The sequence below is a fragment of the Lepidothrix coronata genome, unplaced genomic scaffold (genome assembly GCF_001604755.1).
Source record: "Lepidothrix coronata isolate B3197 unplaced genomic scaffold, Lepidothrix_coronata-1.0 Scaffold1, whole genome shotgun sequence".
Lineage (NCBI taxonomy): Eukaryota > Metazoa > Chordata > Aves > Passeriformes > Pipridae > Lepidothrix > Lepidothrix coronata.
In genome coordinates, this window is record NW_016690181.1 from 9,238,094 (window position 1) to 9,255,596 (window position 17,503).

General features: G+C 36.7%; 1 protein-coding gene across 9 annotated transcripts in view; it reads left to right on the forward strand.

The window, feature by feature from the left end:
* The window catches only part of CPT1A (carnitine palmitoyltransferase 1A), a 35,358-nt gene extending 22,835 nt beyond the window's left edge, over positions 1-12,523 (forward strand). For all 9 annotated transcript variants that reach the window (XM_017810513.1, XM_017810550.1, XM_017810491.1 and 6 more), the window contains 10 exons: positions 675-870; positions 1,895-2,083; positions 3,105-3,210; positions 4,364-4,480; positions 5,270-5,434; positions 6,090-6,224; positions 6,889-7,041; positions 8,595-8,699; positions 10,743-10,835; positions 12,272-12,523. In XM_017810513.1, the coding sequence (XP_017666002.1) occupies positions 675-870; positions 1,895-2,083; positions 3,105-3,210; positions 4,364-4,480; positions 5,270-5,434; positions 6,090-6,224; positions 6,889-7,041; positions 8,595-8,699; positions 10,743-10,835; positions 12,272-12,358 (1,346 nt within the window). In that variant the 3' untranslated portion in view covers positions 12,359-12,523. The remainder of the gene's footprint in view (positions 1-674; positions 871-1,894; positions 2,084-3,104; positions 3,211-4,363; positions 4,481-5,269; positions 5,435-6,089; positions 6,225-6,888; positions 7,042-8,594; positions 8,700-10,742; positions 10,836-12,271) is intronic.
* Positions 12,524-17,503: the final 4,980 nt, after the last annotated feature.

Consider the following 17,503-nt stretch of genomic DNA (forward strand, 5'->3'; position numbering starts at 1 on the left):
TATAACAGTTCTTTGGGGTAGTGAAGGAATTCAGTTAACAGTTTTCATCAGTTACAGGCTTTTTCTGTCTGCTTTGGAAACCTTCACCTGTGATTTGATACAATGCCTTCATGACTAAATTTTGGCTTATCCCAGTTAAACCATATAAATAATAAAATGAGAAAAAATTGTGGTTCGGTTTTTCTGCTTCACTGACATCCATAACATTAAACATTTTGACCATATATGGAGTGTTCACTCTGCCTCTACCAGGATAAATGTGAACAAAACCTTATGGTACTAAATTTTGGGTCTCTTAAGGCTCTTCACAGATTGTACCATGAGTTGTCTAGCACTTCAATGGAGATGATTTAAAAGTACCTGTCCTCAGATTCATCTAGCATGTTCTTTTGCTGACTGCTTTATCAGACTACACTACTAGTGCTCAATTTTCAGATAGAAAAATGCAGGTCTTGTTCCTTAATACTAACCTCCAGCGTGGAAACTGGTGGTGCTATGTGTGCAAATGGTTGTCAGATCTGGGTATTTGACTGTTTCGTGCAGGAATATTTGTGATGAAATAACATGGGATGCTGAAATAACTAGTAGTGCATGCAGCAGGCATTTGATGTTATATAGTGCATTACTGTTTTGAGATCTCAGCTTTGTTTTCACATAAGTGATTGCAATTCTAGATACTCTCCAGCATGTGAAAGACAGCAAACACATTGTTGTGTATCACAAGGGCCGTTACTTCAAAGTGTGGCTGTACCATGATGGCAGACTCTTGAAACCCCGAGAAATTGAACAGCAGATGCAGAGAATTCTTGATGATGATTCAGAGCCTCAGGCTGGCGAAGCGAAACTTGCAGCTCTTACTGCAGGAGATAGGTATGGTGGTTATTTTTTAGACAAATTTAGTGTTTAGAAATAGTTACATAACATGCTAACTGAGTACTGGCTTTGGAATTTTAGAATAGTCTGCAGTCAGTTCCTTGTACATTGGTCACTTACTTTGTATACTGCTGATGTGTAACAGTGCTTCAGTCATTTGTAACTATGTGGAGGTAAAGGAATTTTGCAGTGACAATAAGTAATATGGATTACTTATCTGGAGAAGTTGGTTTAATTGTGGCAGTCAAAAGAGTGGTTTTTGAAAGCTTTACAGTGCTACACATATTGAACTATTTGAGTTCAATAGCTTTATGTCTACGCTGAGGTTCATTGGCATTTTAAAGAATATTTTAAAAATTATGATTGAGAATGAGAATTCAGTAACTGTTACTCCATGTTCATGACTTGCACCTACACAATAAAGCAGTATGTACTCGGTTCTAGGTACAAGATCACTGAATGCAACTAAATTGTGGCAAACTCTGTCAAATTGTTTCTGGACAAGCGAGAAAGAGCTGTGGATTTTAATATACTTATGTACTAGGAGTACTTCCTTTTGTTCACTTTCTGCTTTAAAACAAACAGGTTTTTTTTTTTTTTCATTGGAAAAATCACATAAATTTAGAAGTAAACATGGTGCAACCATATAGAAATTACATTGATCAGGACTTCTTTTGCTTCAGATTTGTTGGACTTATTTATTGACTTTTTTATAAGAGTCCAGACTTTTTAGGTGTTGTAACAATGGGCATTAATATCTGTTAATTGCTTTCATTGTGTGTAGAAATGTTGAATTTCTGAGGATTAAGCTTTGCACGTGTGTGATAAATTGAATTGGTTCCTAGGATTACACTGTATGAGTATTTTCAGAACTTTTCACTGCTCATATAGCTTAAATGCATTGAAAGTAATTGTGTCAAATTCTGTAAAACTAGGAGGAATCTCACAGTGATCTTCAGGGTGATGAAACATTCACACGTTTATGTAATCTGGCTATAAACCAATGTGGTTTTTTTTACAGAGTACCATGGGCTAAAGCTCGTCAGGCTTATTTTAGCCGTGGAAAGAACAAACAGTCCTTAGATGCTGTTGAGAAAGCAGCATTCTTTGTGACATTGGATGACCTCGAGCATGGGTACAAGAAAGAAGATCCAGAGAGGTCACTGGATGCATATGCAAAATCATTAATACATGGCAGATGTTACGACAGGTGCAGTATTGCTTCTGTGGAAAATGCCTTCTCTTTTTTAGAATTTGGCCAACACATGCGAATCAGCGACTTAAAAGTTGATAAATTTCATAGAGTTCACAGAATTGTTTGGGTTGGAATGGATTTTCAAAAATAACTGGTTCCGACTCCTCTTGAAATGGGAAGGGACATCTTTCACTGCATCAGATTGCTCAAAGTCCAGTCCAGCCTGATGCTGAACACTTCTAATGACAAGAAATCCACAACTTCTCTGGACAACCCATTCCAGTGTCTCACCACCCCATTGTAAAAAATATTTCTCTGTTATGATGCATTGAAATTTACCCTCTTTCAGTTTATGTCTGTTGCCATGTGTCCTGCCGCTATGAGCCCTTGTAAAAAGTCTTTCTTAGCTTTTCTTTTAAGCCCTAAATAAAAGATATTGAAAGGCTGCAAGGTATTCCTAGAGCCTTCTCTTCTTCAGACTGAACAACCCCAACTCTCAGCCTTTTTTCATGGGGAAAGTATTCCACTGCTCTTACCATTCTTATGACATTCTTCTGACCCACTCTAACAGGTCTGTGTCTGTATTTGCTGGGGACCCCAGAGCTGGAGGCAGTGCTCCAGGTGGGGTCTCACCAGAGTGGAGTAGAGGAGGAGAATCACTTCCTTCTAAGTGATTCTTAAGCACACCCGGACATGATTGTCTTTCTGGGCTGCATGTGCACATTGCCAGCTCATGTAGACTTTTTCATCAACTGATATCCCCAAGACCTGCTTGTCAGGGCTGCTCAATCCATTCATCCCTCAGCCTGTTGATACTGGGCATTGCCCTGACCCAGGTGCAGGGCCTCATATTTGGCCTTGTTGAACTTCATGAGGTTCAAATTTAGGTCTTTTTATTTAAATAAAATGTTATTTAAAAAAAAAAAGGTTGAGAACTAATGCATTTTAATGTGAATTTTGGAGAGAGATGAAGTTACAATATAAAAATGCTTTGGAAATGTACAAAACCGTAAGGAAATACTGATTTCTTTTGTAGGTGGTTTGACAAAACATTCACTCTCATAATATTCAAGAATGGCAAAATGGGTCTGAATGCAGAGCACTCCTGGGCAGATGCTCCTATTGTTGGACACCTGTGGGAGGTAGGTGTTTAGTACCAAAACCTAATGTGGAAGATAATGTGATATGGTCTGTGCAACAGTGCTGAAGATCAGCAATTACTTTCAATCCCTTGCATTCATGTTGCTGATGAGTGATCAGGGGCCTATGTCTGTAGCAACTGTAGAATTTTAAAAATATCTCCAACCCTTGCTTAAAAGGATGTTGTCCTTTGAAGGGCAGCATTTTAGTGAGCATAGATGTCTTCATAGAAAAGTGATACAGCTTCCAATCTAACATGTTTATAATATTTTAAATCCATAGATTGTCGTCTCTTTGATATGGCATTGTAATTTATGTATATACGTGCTCCTGAAGCCCTTAAGCTTCCTTGTGCTATAGAAATCTCACTCTTACTTTCAAAATTTAAAGAAATTATACAGAATTTAACTTTTCCTCTAACCTGTTACTTGATCAGCTGCAGATTGATATGCTGTTTACATTATCTCTTGTATTTATTAGCAATGAGTGGAATAAATGCACTTTGTCATGTCTGTTCATCATGAGCTTAGTTTATTACTTGAAATCCTATTTGATTTTTTTTTATTTTATTTTTGAAGCTTAAACCCATAAACAGTTGCATGACTCAATCAAAACTATTTCATAAACATTAGTTCGTTCTGATTTCATATGTATTTGTGCAAATTGGTCCCAGGTCTAACTGGTCCCTCCAGTAATTTCCTAGTTTTACTGTAGAAGCACTTTCATGTCTGTAAGAACAAAAAAAAAAATTTCCTTGCACTCTCTAAGGAGGGAAAAAAGAAGGTCAAACTGATTTGAGAGTGACTTGACAGTTTAGACTGTCTCAATGAAAGAGACTTTCATTTTTTTACTTCTAGAGGGTTTTTAATTGAAACATTTTGATTAACTCAGTAGCAATTAACAAAATGCATCAGTGTAATTGAATTGTTTGGTGCATATCTGGTGTTCTTCCCACTCAGAACACAAATAAAAATGCCTTAAAATAAGAGGTAAAATTGAGGACTTCATTTGCAGTTGTTTTCTGTATTTGGAAATGGCTTGTATATTGTATTTCACTGTATACTGAAAATAGGTTATATTGATTTCACAAGGAAATCCTAATTCCACAGCAATACATATTGTGTTGCAATTCTGAAGAAGTATCATTCTTTGCAGAATGTGATGGCAACTGAGTATCTGGAACTGGGCTATTCAGAAGATGGGCATTGCAAAGGAGATACCAATCCAAATATTCCTATTCCCACCAAACTACAGTGGGAAATACCAGAAGAAGTAAGTACAGAAGAAGTGGTTTGAGGAAGAAGCTTCTCTTTTCCTAAGCAGTCATATTATTTATGTAATTACTGGTAACCCTATAAATCAGCTATAAATTCCTATGAGTTCTGTAGGATGTGTAGGCATTACTCAGTTTACTTATAAAGTCAGGGTTTTTTTAACATCAAGCTTTCTTGGTTGGCAATATATCAAAAAAGTGACTATCTATTTTAAATAATAACTGTATTAAAATTAAGTGTAAGTTGCTGAGATTTCGTTACTGTTGTCACAACAAATACTCATCTAATAGTTCCCTGAAACTACCTGTCTTTTTTTGTGTTCAAAATTCTGTATACCTGCCTAATAAGGTTTGTTTGGGGTTTTTTTTCCCTGAGTTCAGGACAAACTGCCACTGCCTGTTTTGATTTTAATTTTGAATAAAAAAATAATGGTTGATGATGTATTTAATTAGGCATGTATGGCAGCTTGGAAGTCATACAGCTATTGCCATTCTGTATCTGTGGGTCATTCTTTTATGTTCTGGTGATCTAAACAGTTTTAATGCTGGTGATTTTTAAAGTGTTATTTTTGGACGTACAGTGGCTTAAAACATTTTTATTAGCTTTTTGAATTTTAACTTCGTGGAAAAATAGCTTCTCTTCTTTCTCTAAAGGGAAATTATTTAGGTAGTGATGTTCCTGACATGCATAAAGGCAGCATTTCTTATTTATCAATTAAAAATACTTGCAATTGAATGCATGAGTGTATGCATATAGGTGTGTGTAATTATTTGTTTCTTTATTTAAGTGTCAAGAAGTGATTGAGAGGTCTCTGAGCACTGCCGTAGCTCTGGCAGACGATGTGGACTTCTGTTCATTTTTCTTTGAAACTTTTGGAAAAGGACTAATAAAGAAAGCAAAAACCAGCCCTGATGCCTTTGTGCAACTTGCCCTGCAGCTTGCTCACTATCGGGTAAGAACAGACTGTTTCTGCCTTACAGAATCTCATTAAATTGGGTAAAAAATATTTGTGATTGAAACATGTGACTGGGTAGAGTAATCTCGTGCTGCTTGTGCAAGGTTGTTAAAGATGTTCAGTGGAAATTGATAAAAACCCTAAATGGATTACTAGCTGGAAATGACTGCTCCAAGGACACGTGGAGATTTTTCTCTTCTTCTTAGCTGGTCTATCACTGGGCATTTGGAACTTGAAAGAAGATATGAAACTTCTAGTAGCTCTGTTTATAACCTGAACAATGTTATAGGACAATCCCTAACAGGATTAACAAAAACGCCTACCTGTGTTTTCTTCTGCTGTTCACCTTTTCTGTAACGTGCTTTCAGTATAGAAACATTCAGCTTCTGTTATAAACTGAAAAAGATTGAATATAAAATGCAAATAGTAGTCCTTGCTAGTTTGATTGTTCTATTAGCGTTTATCAGATCATGCTGCTAATCTTATTTTTGCCTTTATTATATTCAGATCGGAGGGCTAATGATAGGCTACTAAAACCTTGAGTTTAATTTGTGGAATGATTTATATCCTGTGTGTTTAGCTTGGACTATTGATTAAGAAAGGGGGGCTTTTTTTCTTAAACCTTTAAGTTCTTAATTTTCCCTTTTTCAAGGACATGGGAAAATTTTCTTTAACATATGAAGCCTCTATGACACGCTTATTCAGAGAAGGCAGGACTGAAACTGTTCGTTCGTGTACTGTTGAGTCATGTAAATTTGTTCAAGCCATGGAAGACCCAACTGAAAGTGTAAGTCTATGGTGTTGTTGCCTTATACAATTGGGAGAGTAGGTTTAGATTGGATATTAGGAATAAATTATTTACTGTGAGGGTGGTGAGACAACGGAACAGGCTGCCCAGAGAGGTTGTGGATGCCCCATCCCTGGAAGTGTTCAAGCCCAGACTGGATGGGGCTCTGAGCAACCTGGTCTAGTGAAGTGTGTCCTTGCCCACAGCAGTGGGGTTGAAATGAGATGATCTTTAAGGTCCCTTCAAACCCAGTCACTCCATGATTCTGTGGTAATTCATAAGCGCATGAGTTATCACTGGACAACTGTGTAAGTCCTCAAATAGTTTTTATACGCTTGTAGTGATGCTTTTGGTTTTTTAGGAAGGAAGTGCAGCATAAGGTAATTGTCCACATTTTCTGTCAATACAGCAGAAATTCTAGGCCATACCAAAAGAGAATGGCAGAACTTAACCATTAGTTACAGTTCCTGAACTTCAGGAAACTGTGATTACTTGTGAAAATTTTGTGACTTGTAAAACTCTAACACAGATTTGTAGAACAAGTAATTTCATACCAGTTAAACTTTCCTTTCTGAGAGGGAAGCAAGAATCATTCACAGGAAGTAAGTAGTTGCTCAACCCAGTTCACTTAACTGATTTTTCTTAACCTTTTTTTCACTGTTAGAATGAAAATAAGCTGAAATTCTTTCGGCTTGCTGCTGCCAAACATCAGCTCTTATATCGTCTTGCCATGACTGGTGCTGGCATTGACCGCCATCTGTTTTGCCTTTATGTCGTGTCCAAGTACCTTGCGGTGGATTCTCCTTTCCTTAAGGAAGTAAGTGACTTTTATTGATAAATATTCATTACAGTAAAAAATCCTTTGTTTAATTAGTGTTTTGCTGTAGCTGCTTTACGTACTTGTAGAGCTCTGTTTTTTCTAAGAAAAAAGATAGCATTGTAGGTAGCATTTTTTCACATCTGCTGGGAGATTGTAAGTTTCATTTTGTTTTATGTATACATTTATTATATTTCAGTGAGCTTTGTAGTATAATCACCTTGAATATTGTGTGCAGTTTTGAGCACCACAATATAAAAAACCTATTAAGAGAGCATCCAAAGGAGGGCACCAAAGATGGTGAAGGGCCTTGAGGGGAAGCTGTATGAGCGGCTTAGTTTGTTTATCCTGGAGAAGGGGAGACTCAGGGGACACGTCACTGCAGTCTACAACTTCCTCATGAGGGGAAAAGGAGGGCCAGGTACTGATCTCTTCTCTGTGGTGACCAGCGACAGGACCCAAGGGAATGACCTGAAGTTGTGTCAGGGGAGGTTTAGGTTGGATATTAGGAAAAGGTTCTTCACCCAGACTGTGCTTGAGCACTGGAAAAGGCTCCCCAGAGAAGTGATCACAGCACCAAACCTGACAGAGTTCAAGAAGCATTTGAACAACACTTTTAGGCACATGGTGTGACTCTTGGGGATGTCCTGTGCAGGGCCAGGAGTTGGACTCGATGGTCCTTGTGGGTCCGTTCCACCTCAGCATATTCTGTGATTCTCTGATAATACGTGTTATTAAGAATTGCTAGAAAGATATAGTATTAAAAAAAATATTGTTTGCATGTGGTTTTTACATATTTTCAAGGCAACACAACAGAGGCTGTGTGTTTTGTCTCAAGAACATTCTTTTGGAACTGTGACAAATTCACTTTAAGTTATTATAAGATAAAGGAGCTGTATATGGCATTAATGTCACAGTTTATTTCCGTGACAAATTTATTACTTAAACTAGATTTTAAGATTGGGTTTTATAAAAATAATTACATTGCACGTATTCATTTTTTCTGATTAATAAAGAATGACTTCCAGCTTGCCTCAAAATTAATCTACTCATGTTTACCTGTTTGCTCTCCTCACATTTACCTGTTTGCTCTCCTAAATGTGACTGGTGGCTAAGTCAAGAATAAAACAACTTTCTACATATTGCACAGACTTTCAAGATACATCTGTATTGTTAGATATTTTACGAGCTTCTAACTTAATGTAGTATCTTACTGGGAATTGAATATGGATAGTAATGATCTTGTTAAAACAAGACCTGTTATGCATTATTTACCAGGCTATCAAACAGATAATCTTGTTTGAAGTAGCATTTCTATTCAAATTTTATTTTATTCTCTTTAAAGAATTGGCATCACTACCTCATATATTAATATCAGGACACATTTGCCTGTTTCTTTTAACCTTCTTAATTGTTCATTCTGTTGAAATGGGAACTGGAGTTATCCTTAATATTGCTTTATTGAGTGCTTTATCTTAACTAGTTTTTGAGAAGGTTGCGTATTCTTAAACAGTGTGTTATACTTGTTTGCGTCTCTTTCATATCTAATGAAGGTTTTGTCAGAACCTTGGAGGCTGTCAACGAGTCAGACACCACAGCAACACATTGATCTAAAGAAGAACCCTGAGATGTTATCCTCTGGTGGAGGATTTGGACCGGTATGTTTGCTAAATACAAACATTATTTAGCAAATAAATACAAAATAAACTAAATACAGTACCCATTGAAAGAGTTTTTAGTTTCAATATGCCAGTTTAAAAATTTCAGATCTGTAATACCCTAATATTGCACATCAGGGTGCAACTTTACGCTTTTAAATGCATGTGTTTAATGCTTTGCTCTGATCTGGATGTGCTCAGAAAAATTTGTGTCACCTTTTTCTGGTATCCTGCTACAAAAATGGATTGTTCTTAAGGAAATATGTAGTTACAAAATGTGGTATGGGGCTCCATGGCAGAGAGATCTGATAAAAATGGGGGTTTTGTCATATTACCTGTGCCCAGAGCTTCTGTACATCAGACTGTCCATCACTGTGAGCACATTGCAATAACAAATGCCTTATTACTTAAAATAGATTTTAAGGTTGGGATTGATAAAAGTACTTATTCTTGACTTGTTCTTTATATTTCCTGATGGATTAATAAATGTGTTCATCCCTTCCTTTAGATTAAGCTGCTCACATCGTTCCGCTTTCCCTCCTAAGTGTGAATAGCGGCCAAGTCAAGCATGCATCTGTGTTCTACAACTTCTGTAGACTTTCAAGAAACTAGTGTATTGTTAGAGATATTACCAGCTGCTTACTTGCTGCCATATTTTATGGGGATTTGAACTTGGTCATTGGTGATCACATTGATGTTAAGAAGATCTATTAAGCAGACTTTATGGTGCTTTAAGACTGTTTTCAAAAACCATTTATATTGAAAGAACAATGAGAGGAATCACCAGACTGCTCTTTGTCACACAGAAATTAGGGTGATAGAGTGTATTTTGGGCAATTTGTCAAGCTGGAAGAGATGGGCAGTTTTTAAATTATTATTACTTATTTAATCTTGTTTCTGATACAGGTTTCAGTAGTTTATGAAGTTGGAATGAGTTTGAATTGCAGTATCAAGGAAGCCTAGCTATTGCAATACTGCTTATTCTTGAGAAACTGGCTTATTCCAGCAGATTATAAAGTCAGTATTCAGAATCCCCAGATGTGATCTGGCAATAGAATAAGGGTTTGGCTGCAGGAATTTCTAGCACGTTTTTCCTTTTGTTTTTGCTAAAGGTACATTAACTGATGCCTTCTTACTATTTCTTTATTCCTTTAATTTCCTTCCTTCTGTTGTCTACATTTCCAAACAACCCTGCTTATATTTCCCTTCTTGTGTTCTTAGAAGAACTGTGCTTTTGTTTGCTGAAGTAGCACAGAGATTCAGTGCATCAGCTTCTTGGACTTAGGGGTTTTTTTAAGCATTCTGTAGAACTTATTCCTGTAGTAGTAATGATGAGAAGGCAATCAGGCTGCTTGGCAGCAGTGGCAACAAAGAGCTGGAAGGTTGTGATCCTTTGAGTTAGGAAAGAGACAAAGAAGGGTGAAAACAGGATAATTTGTGTTTACCAGGCGTACTTTGAATATAACATCAGACTGAAACTTGGGACAGTTAATGCTACTAATGTTGAAATTGGACAAGACCTCTGCTCATGATGCAGGTGTTCAGAATCATATATTTGCTGTAGAGTCAGATGACTTTGCCTTTGGGCAGGTTTTCATAATACAAGGCTTTTATACTCCATATTTATGTATCATATTTGTTTACATTGGCAGAATGATCCCATGTTTAGGTATACAACTGAACTATTTTATTCCTTTCTGCTTAAGCACTGAATCTGTGCAGCTGCTTAGGACCAGACCTTGATAAGAGAAACTCCTTGAACAAGTATTTTATTTCAAAATACCAAAGCAGGGAAATATTACAGACAAATATTCAGAAAATATTAATTTCACACACTTCAGATAAGACTAGAACTATTCCTCAAGTGGAAATCAGTCTTAAAAAATTATCCATTAAATATGGAATCTTGAGTTTTGCTTGAGGAGAAATTGCAACTGATTTTAAAAACTACACAGTAAGAACTCTTTAATTATGTATAAGTTGATTCGGGAATGGAAGGAAAAAGAAGTTTAGAACTTGTTTTTCTCTTCTTTCTTCCCATAGGTGGCTGATGATGGTTATGGTGTTTCTTACATTATCTTGGATGAAAATTCCATTCATTTCCATGTCTCCAGCAAAATATCTTGTTCTGAGACGGTAAGAGTCAGTCCTTTCCTATGGTTTAATAAATCTGTTCCGATGTCTGCTTATGAAACTGTTCTATTCATTGTCTAAAAAATTGTGGTAGAATTTGCAGCATACTGTTATGTGTTTTTTCTTTCTCAACATATGCTGTTTTTTTGGGGTTTTTTGTCTCCACTTCTATAAGTCATGAACCAAGAATACCATATTCTCTTTCACTTATACTTTCAAGCATAAAGAAAACGTGTTTACACATTTGTAGTTCCCTGGAACTCATGTAAAATGACTTACTGTTTATGTGGCCCATAAACAGTAAGATGGGCATGTCTTGGTTTTTGTTATTACAGTTTTGCTTTGATTTGTCTCTGGCTGCAGTTGTAGAGACAGAGTAAAATGTATGCTCCCTATTTAAATGTTTTTGGTTTAAATAATACTGAAAGAAGCTGACCCATAAGTTGTAATCTGTGCTTGAGAAACATAATTCATCAAAATTTATTAGAATAACACCTGTTATTAGAATATTAGTAGATGTCATCTATTTAGTATCCTGCTATTGTGGAAGCCTGCCCTGAGTCAGATTTAATTCATCTTTCCCCTTTATATTTTTATGACTTTAATGAACATGTTGAGTTTGTTCAGGGTTACATAGCTGAACTAGTTTTCCTCTTTTGACCTAAATTTATCTGAGAGATCATGATGCCTCTGGTTAATTATTAAAGATTAGGAAATACAACTTTGTTTTTCTCATAGTTGAAATTGTTCTTCAGATACCTGTTGGCTTGTGCTTTAAATTTCTCTGTATTCTTTTTACTTATTAGTCAAGTCAAAGGTCCATACAGAAAAGGAAGCATTTTATGTGTGTGGCCTTGATATTAGTAGGATCTTTGTAGTAGGTCTTGAATTGTAGCTGAGAATTTATATTTGTAATCTTAATTTCTTGTATCATTCATCTAGCATTTAGAATAAACAGAACAAGTTTCTAGTTTGTTTACACTTAGAACACTGTTATTTTTCTTTTCAATACTTTATGTACTTTTTCAGTAGCAGATGATTCATGATTTTGATAGAAACTCAGAAACATTTCTCTGATTATTTTTTTTTTTTTATTTCTTGGTCATTAGTCATATACTTTCTGAACATTCCTCTGAACATTCCTTTGTTTTCTGAAAATTAGCTTTTGCAAAATCTTGTATAAAAAGCAATATCAAAACCCAGTGATTTTAAAGTAACAGAAACCTACACATGCGTCTGATTTCAAAAGGATATTATCTCAGTCTGTAGGAAAGTAATACATTTGTATTGTATTGTATGGTAAAATACATGCCCAAATTCCATGAGCTTCAAAATTACAAAATGTTAAAAGGTTTCTTCTTTTGCCTGAAAAATAACTGTTGATTGACAGTAGAAGTATTTGATTTTGGGGTTTGTTTGTTTGTTTGTTTGTTTTTAAGGATTCTCATCGTTTTGGAAAAAACATCCAAAAAGCAATGGTTGACATCATGGGTTTATTTAACCTCGGTAAAAACTGTACAAAGTGAAACACTTCCTTGGTGCCAAGCAATCTCCTCTTGTTGGGATGAGAACTCTTCTGCACAGTGAACTAGAGCAAGGTCTGTCAAACAGTAGCTGGCGAAGAAACTGGTCAACACCTTCTTAAACATCTATTAAGACTTTAGCAGTGTATTAAATTTTTCTTTTTTTTTTTTTTTTTAGTAGTTTGGAAGAGTTTATTTCCATAAAGGATGACTTTTGAAATCTTGTATGTTTATAGGGATGAAGCGTAGTATTAATGCATGAAGTCATGTATATTCTAACTTCTACAGTTTTCTCTTAATTTGTATACACTTGCTCTTTTTTGTTCTAAAATTAGTTTACTTCTTTCCAGAATCAAAGGGATAAAACACACTGACTTAAATACTAGAAAAAGTTAGATTTGCTATGTATTAATAGCAGAATGTTCTTCAGTGTATCTGCTGCTTTATGTAAATGAGTTACAAAACTTGTGGCTGTTTGCCTTTTTTGGTTTTTTTTAAGAGGTAAATTTTAGAAAACATACCAAAAAAATCCCTGCTGCAACCCACCTTAACACACTAAGTTGTATAAATTTTATGTTTTTTGAAAAAAACCTGAACAAACAAAACAACCCAATCACTGGGTAGTAAAATGTGTCACCTCAATAACAGATATCACATTTTTTGATTGCTTACAGGCATGTTTGCGACACTGACCTTATTTCTGTGTAAATAAATGGACCTGTGTGCTTGTTCATGCAAGTGCCTTAGAAAAACAAAGATCCTTAACCTAGGAAAAAAGCATATGCTGGGAGTTGATTTTACACTGGTTTAGTGGTGAAGGAAATGTAGTAGTAATGCAGATCTGGTTTTCAAATTACAAGTTAGGATGATGTGGCATAAGGAGACTTGAATATGTTGCCATATGGTGCAGTTTGGTTTAAAAGTCTAATTAAATGCTCCCATTTTAAATATAAAGATCAGTCCCTATGAAGTGCAGGACTAACTTTGTTTCAGATTTACAGATACTCACATGTTTGTGTTGGTGAATGGTATTGATGGTCACTTGAAATAAGAGTTTCTGTGTCCCAGGAATTGTCAATTTAATTAAATGTACTGTGTTGGATAGTCTACAAAGCGAGGTTGTCTGTATAGGCAATTGCAATTTGCCTCCTTTCAGCCTGGAAGGACCACTACTACATTGCCAACCATCTGCATGAGAAGGGCAAACTATTAAAGCCATGGAAGAAACTCCAGAATGGGAGAATCATGGCGGTTCTTAAACCCTTTCTGGGAGATGCCCTTGATCACATAGTTTCTAAAGGATACAAGGGGAGAGGGGAAAGCTCTTTCACTCAAAAAGAAGCAATGATGTTTCCAAGTGCAGAAATAAAATGGCTGCTGCCAAATGGAGTAACTTTGTGCATGATGCTTCTTTTCCACTTTATAGGCTTTATAGGTGTGGTAACTCTTTACATCCCTGCAGTGTAGTAGAGGGTACTTGTTAATACCACAATTTTTTTATTTTTATTATTTTATGTAAGATACATGGTGGTTAGTAGTACAGTGAATGGTGCTCCAGAGCTGTGCTGAGTTTAAAAGGCCCTTGGAGTGGATATAAAACTTCTCATTAGTCTCTGAATGTTTTCTGGCCAGTATTTCTAACTTTTTATGCGTCCTCACATTTATTTTTACTCTGATCTAGCTAATAAAATATGTGGTGGGAACCCTCAAAGATCCAAGATGCAACTGCATGCTTACAACAGTGTAGGAATCCACACAGGAATTGATCAAAGACACTCATTATTTGGTTAGGGTACAGTATGTGGGAAAGGACACTTAGAAATAAGCCTTACTGTGGATGGCAGGCCTGGCATTTATCAAACTACTGCAACAATTTTACAGTGATCTGGTTTTGGAGCTGCAGAAATAATGCACTGGGGGTTTTGGGGGTTTGTGTTGTGTTTTGTTTCTGTTTTTTTTAATTGACCAATCTGTGCTTAAATTACCATTAGGGCATGATAGCTTTTAGGATTTTCTTTTAAAAAGAAAGGTTTAGATTTGACTCTCAGGTTTTAAGTGTTTCTAGTCTAATTGTAGTTAGTGCAGTTATCAATGCAATTTTACATTCTTGGAGAGTAACTATAATTGGCACAGAAAGCTGTTTATTGTAACTGTTTAAAACGTTTTGTGTTGTTAAATGTATCTTTTTAAATTTTGGAATAGATCATAATTCCTAAACAGATAATATTTCATTTCTTTTTCTTTGAAATGTCAGCAGTGTGTAAATAAAATATGCTTTTTGGATGTAAATCTTAGAAATCCACAGTGAATGTAGGTTATTAATAAATAATTTAAATCATGATGTTCAATATTGTGTAAATACAGTAAAACTGCTTGGGTTTTTTTTTTGCTCAAAGCCATAGGAATGTAACTGAAATTGCTTAGATTTGAATGAATTTTCTAGTACAGTGTACTTTATTGTAAAGGAAAATGTTCATATTCCAGTAAAACTACTAATTTGTTACTAAAACCTTGAATCATTGATTCTCAATTAGTGATTTAAGAGCTCAAAGTTAAGGTTGAGTTGGTGGTAAAAGTGAGGTTGGATGATAATAAATTTTTCTGTTTATTAAATTGCATTAGGAATTTGTGAAATACCTAGAATGTGTATTTTTCAAATTTATCTCAGCTATTTCATAGCAGAAATTAGGAAAGCATTAAGTCCATTTGGAGGGTACCACTCTTCAGGATTAATTCTGTTCCCAACTGAATATTCATTAAAGGCTTGAGTCTTTTGAAGAACTAGGGAAGAAGTGTGTGCGTGACCTGGAAAAACATGGTTATAATTCAGCCTTTCTACCAATTGTTTTCTCATGTAAAATATATTAATTTAAGCTAGAGGGTTTTTTTAATCTTGTTTAGTTACTCTACGTCTATTGTTGGTTATTTACATCCAACACTTCGTCTCTATTTTCTACTTTCTTCTGTGACTTCAAAAAATGAAATAAAATTTCACAATTACCACTACCTTGTGTTTACTGCAGTGTTTAACATCTTCTGTATCTTTTTCCCAGTTCCCTTGCTGCAGTTTCTGGACTGACAAAATCATTGCTGTTAAATCCGGTTAGGAACAGTAGTAACAGACTATTGAGTTGGTTTGAGCAATGATTTAAACATGTCTTGCTAGTTAATAGGGAGTGTGTTAATGAAGAATTCTCTTTTTTGGGTTCAGTAGAAAGGAGAAACAATGTAGGTCTTACTTTAGATGAGCTTCTTTTCACGAGATCGGGATAACTGCTGGAATGTTTCTGTGAAAGTCTGTCTGCAAGCCAGTGGATAGCTCCAGTTTGATTTTTACAGTGACTTATCCATAGAATAGAAATGGTAAGGCAGTGGACAACTAGTTCAGGCACAGAAAGTTATCATTGTTAAAACATTATTTGTCTAATCTATAGATTCCCAGTAACTGAAAACTCCCTTGGAATTTCGTTATAACTGGGGGGCTACTTTGAGAGAGTTGATAGGGATTTTTTTTATTACCCTTTGAAGGTTCACATGCTGATATTTAAAATGCTCTTTAATTTAAAAAATCTACAAACAAACAAACAAACCAACACACACACACAAACCCCACCAAATTGTTTTGTGTGATGCCCCATTTTCACAGCCATTTAGCTTGCTGCTTTGCTGGACATTGCATCCTTTGCAATACGAAAGAACACAGTGATTTCAATTTCACACTTCATCTCTTCAATACTTTTAGTTCCTGACTGTATTTGAAACATCTCTCACCAAGACTGGATACTGAAGTTGTAAATGAGTATGTTCAATCTGAACAGAAACAACATGGAACTTTTCTAGGCGCAGAAGATACTGATTTTTATTTTTTTCTTCATCTTCCCTTTGCCTGTAAAGTCCAGGTTCAATTTCTGCTTTCAAGAAAAGCATCTCTTAAGTGGCCATAGGTAGTGGCTCGGTGGGTTTAGTGTGTTTTCTAACACTGAAATCTTCATGGCATCGGGATAACAATTCCAAGATTTACACAGTGATTTGTAGAAAGGACTCTTAAGGACAGCAACTTGAAGCCAACTTTTTCACAGAATGGTTGAGGTTGGAAGGCACCTCTGAAGGTTATCTGGTGCAATCAGCTGGTTGCCCAGGGCCACATTCATATGACTTTCTGAGTAACTCCAAGGATGGAGACTCCATAGGCCAGTGAAGCCAGTGTTTATTCACGCTGACAGTGAGAAAGTGTTACCAGATGTTCAGAGGGAAACTCCTGAATTTCAATGTTTTGTCCTGTCACTGAACACTGTGGAAAAGACCCCGGCTCCATATTCTTTGCACCCACTTCTTATCTCAAGGCTGCACAGTCCCACTTCTCTCACCCTCTCCCTATAGGAGAGATGCTCCTGTTCCTTATTCATTTTCCTGGCCCTGCGTTGGACCCTGAGCAGCCTGTCCATGCCTCTCATTCTGAGAAGTGCAGAGCTGGACACAGTGCTCCACGTGTGGCCTCACCAGTGTTGCGTAGCACTTCTACATGGATTAGGAAAATTAACCTCTGACTCGGTACCAGGGTCCTGGTTAATCTTTGACTCCTTGCAATGTGGGATAATTTCCAAGGGAATTTAAATAAACACAGAAGGAACAGCAACAAAAAAAATCCCCCCAAACACACCCTGGCTCTTAGGCCATGCCTGCACTCTGCCATTGCCCCTGCCTGGACACGGCGTTCCAGCGCGGACCCCACTCCGTTAACATTCTGGTGCACAGCTGTCACTGCCCACCTGGGGGAAGGTGAATTGCCTGGGGTAGAACCAAGGATGTGCCCTCTGAAGCACCTGGGATGCCCCAGGTAGGGCCTGTCACCTCCCCATCTGCTCTGGACAGAGGGGTGGGGAGCGGGAGGGCATCCAAACCCTCCCTATCCCTCACTGCACAGGTCCTAGGCCAGTAGTGGTTGATGCATATGGGCAGAGAGATCTGAATCTTTGAAGAGCTGTCATATCCTGGCCTAGTTCAGGGCCCATGGGGACCTTGACCCTCCCAGTGTTGCCTTAGCCTAAATCCAAAAATAGTAATCATGAAAGCACAGGTGGATATTGGCCTGTCTTTTTGGTGGCGACCTTGTGTTACTCTGGGTAGAGGTGCTTTGGCTTGTGTTGT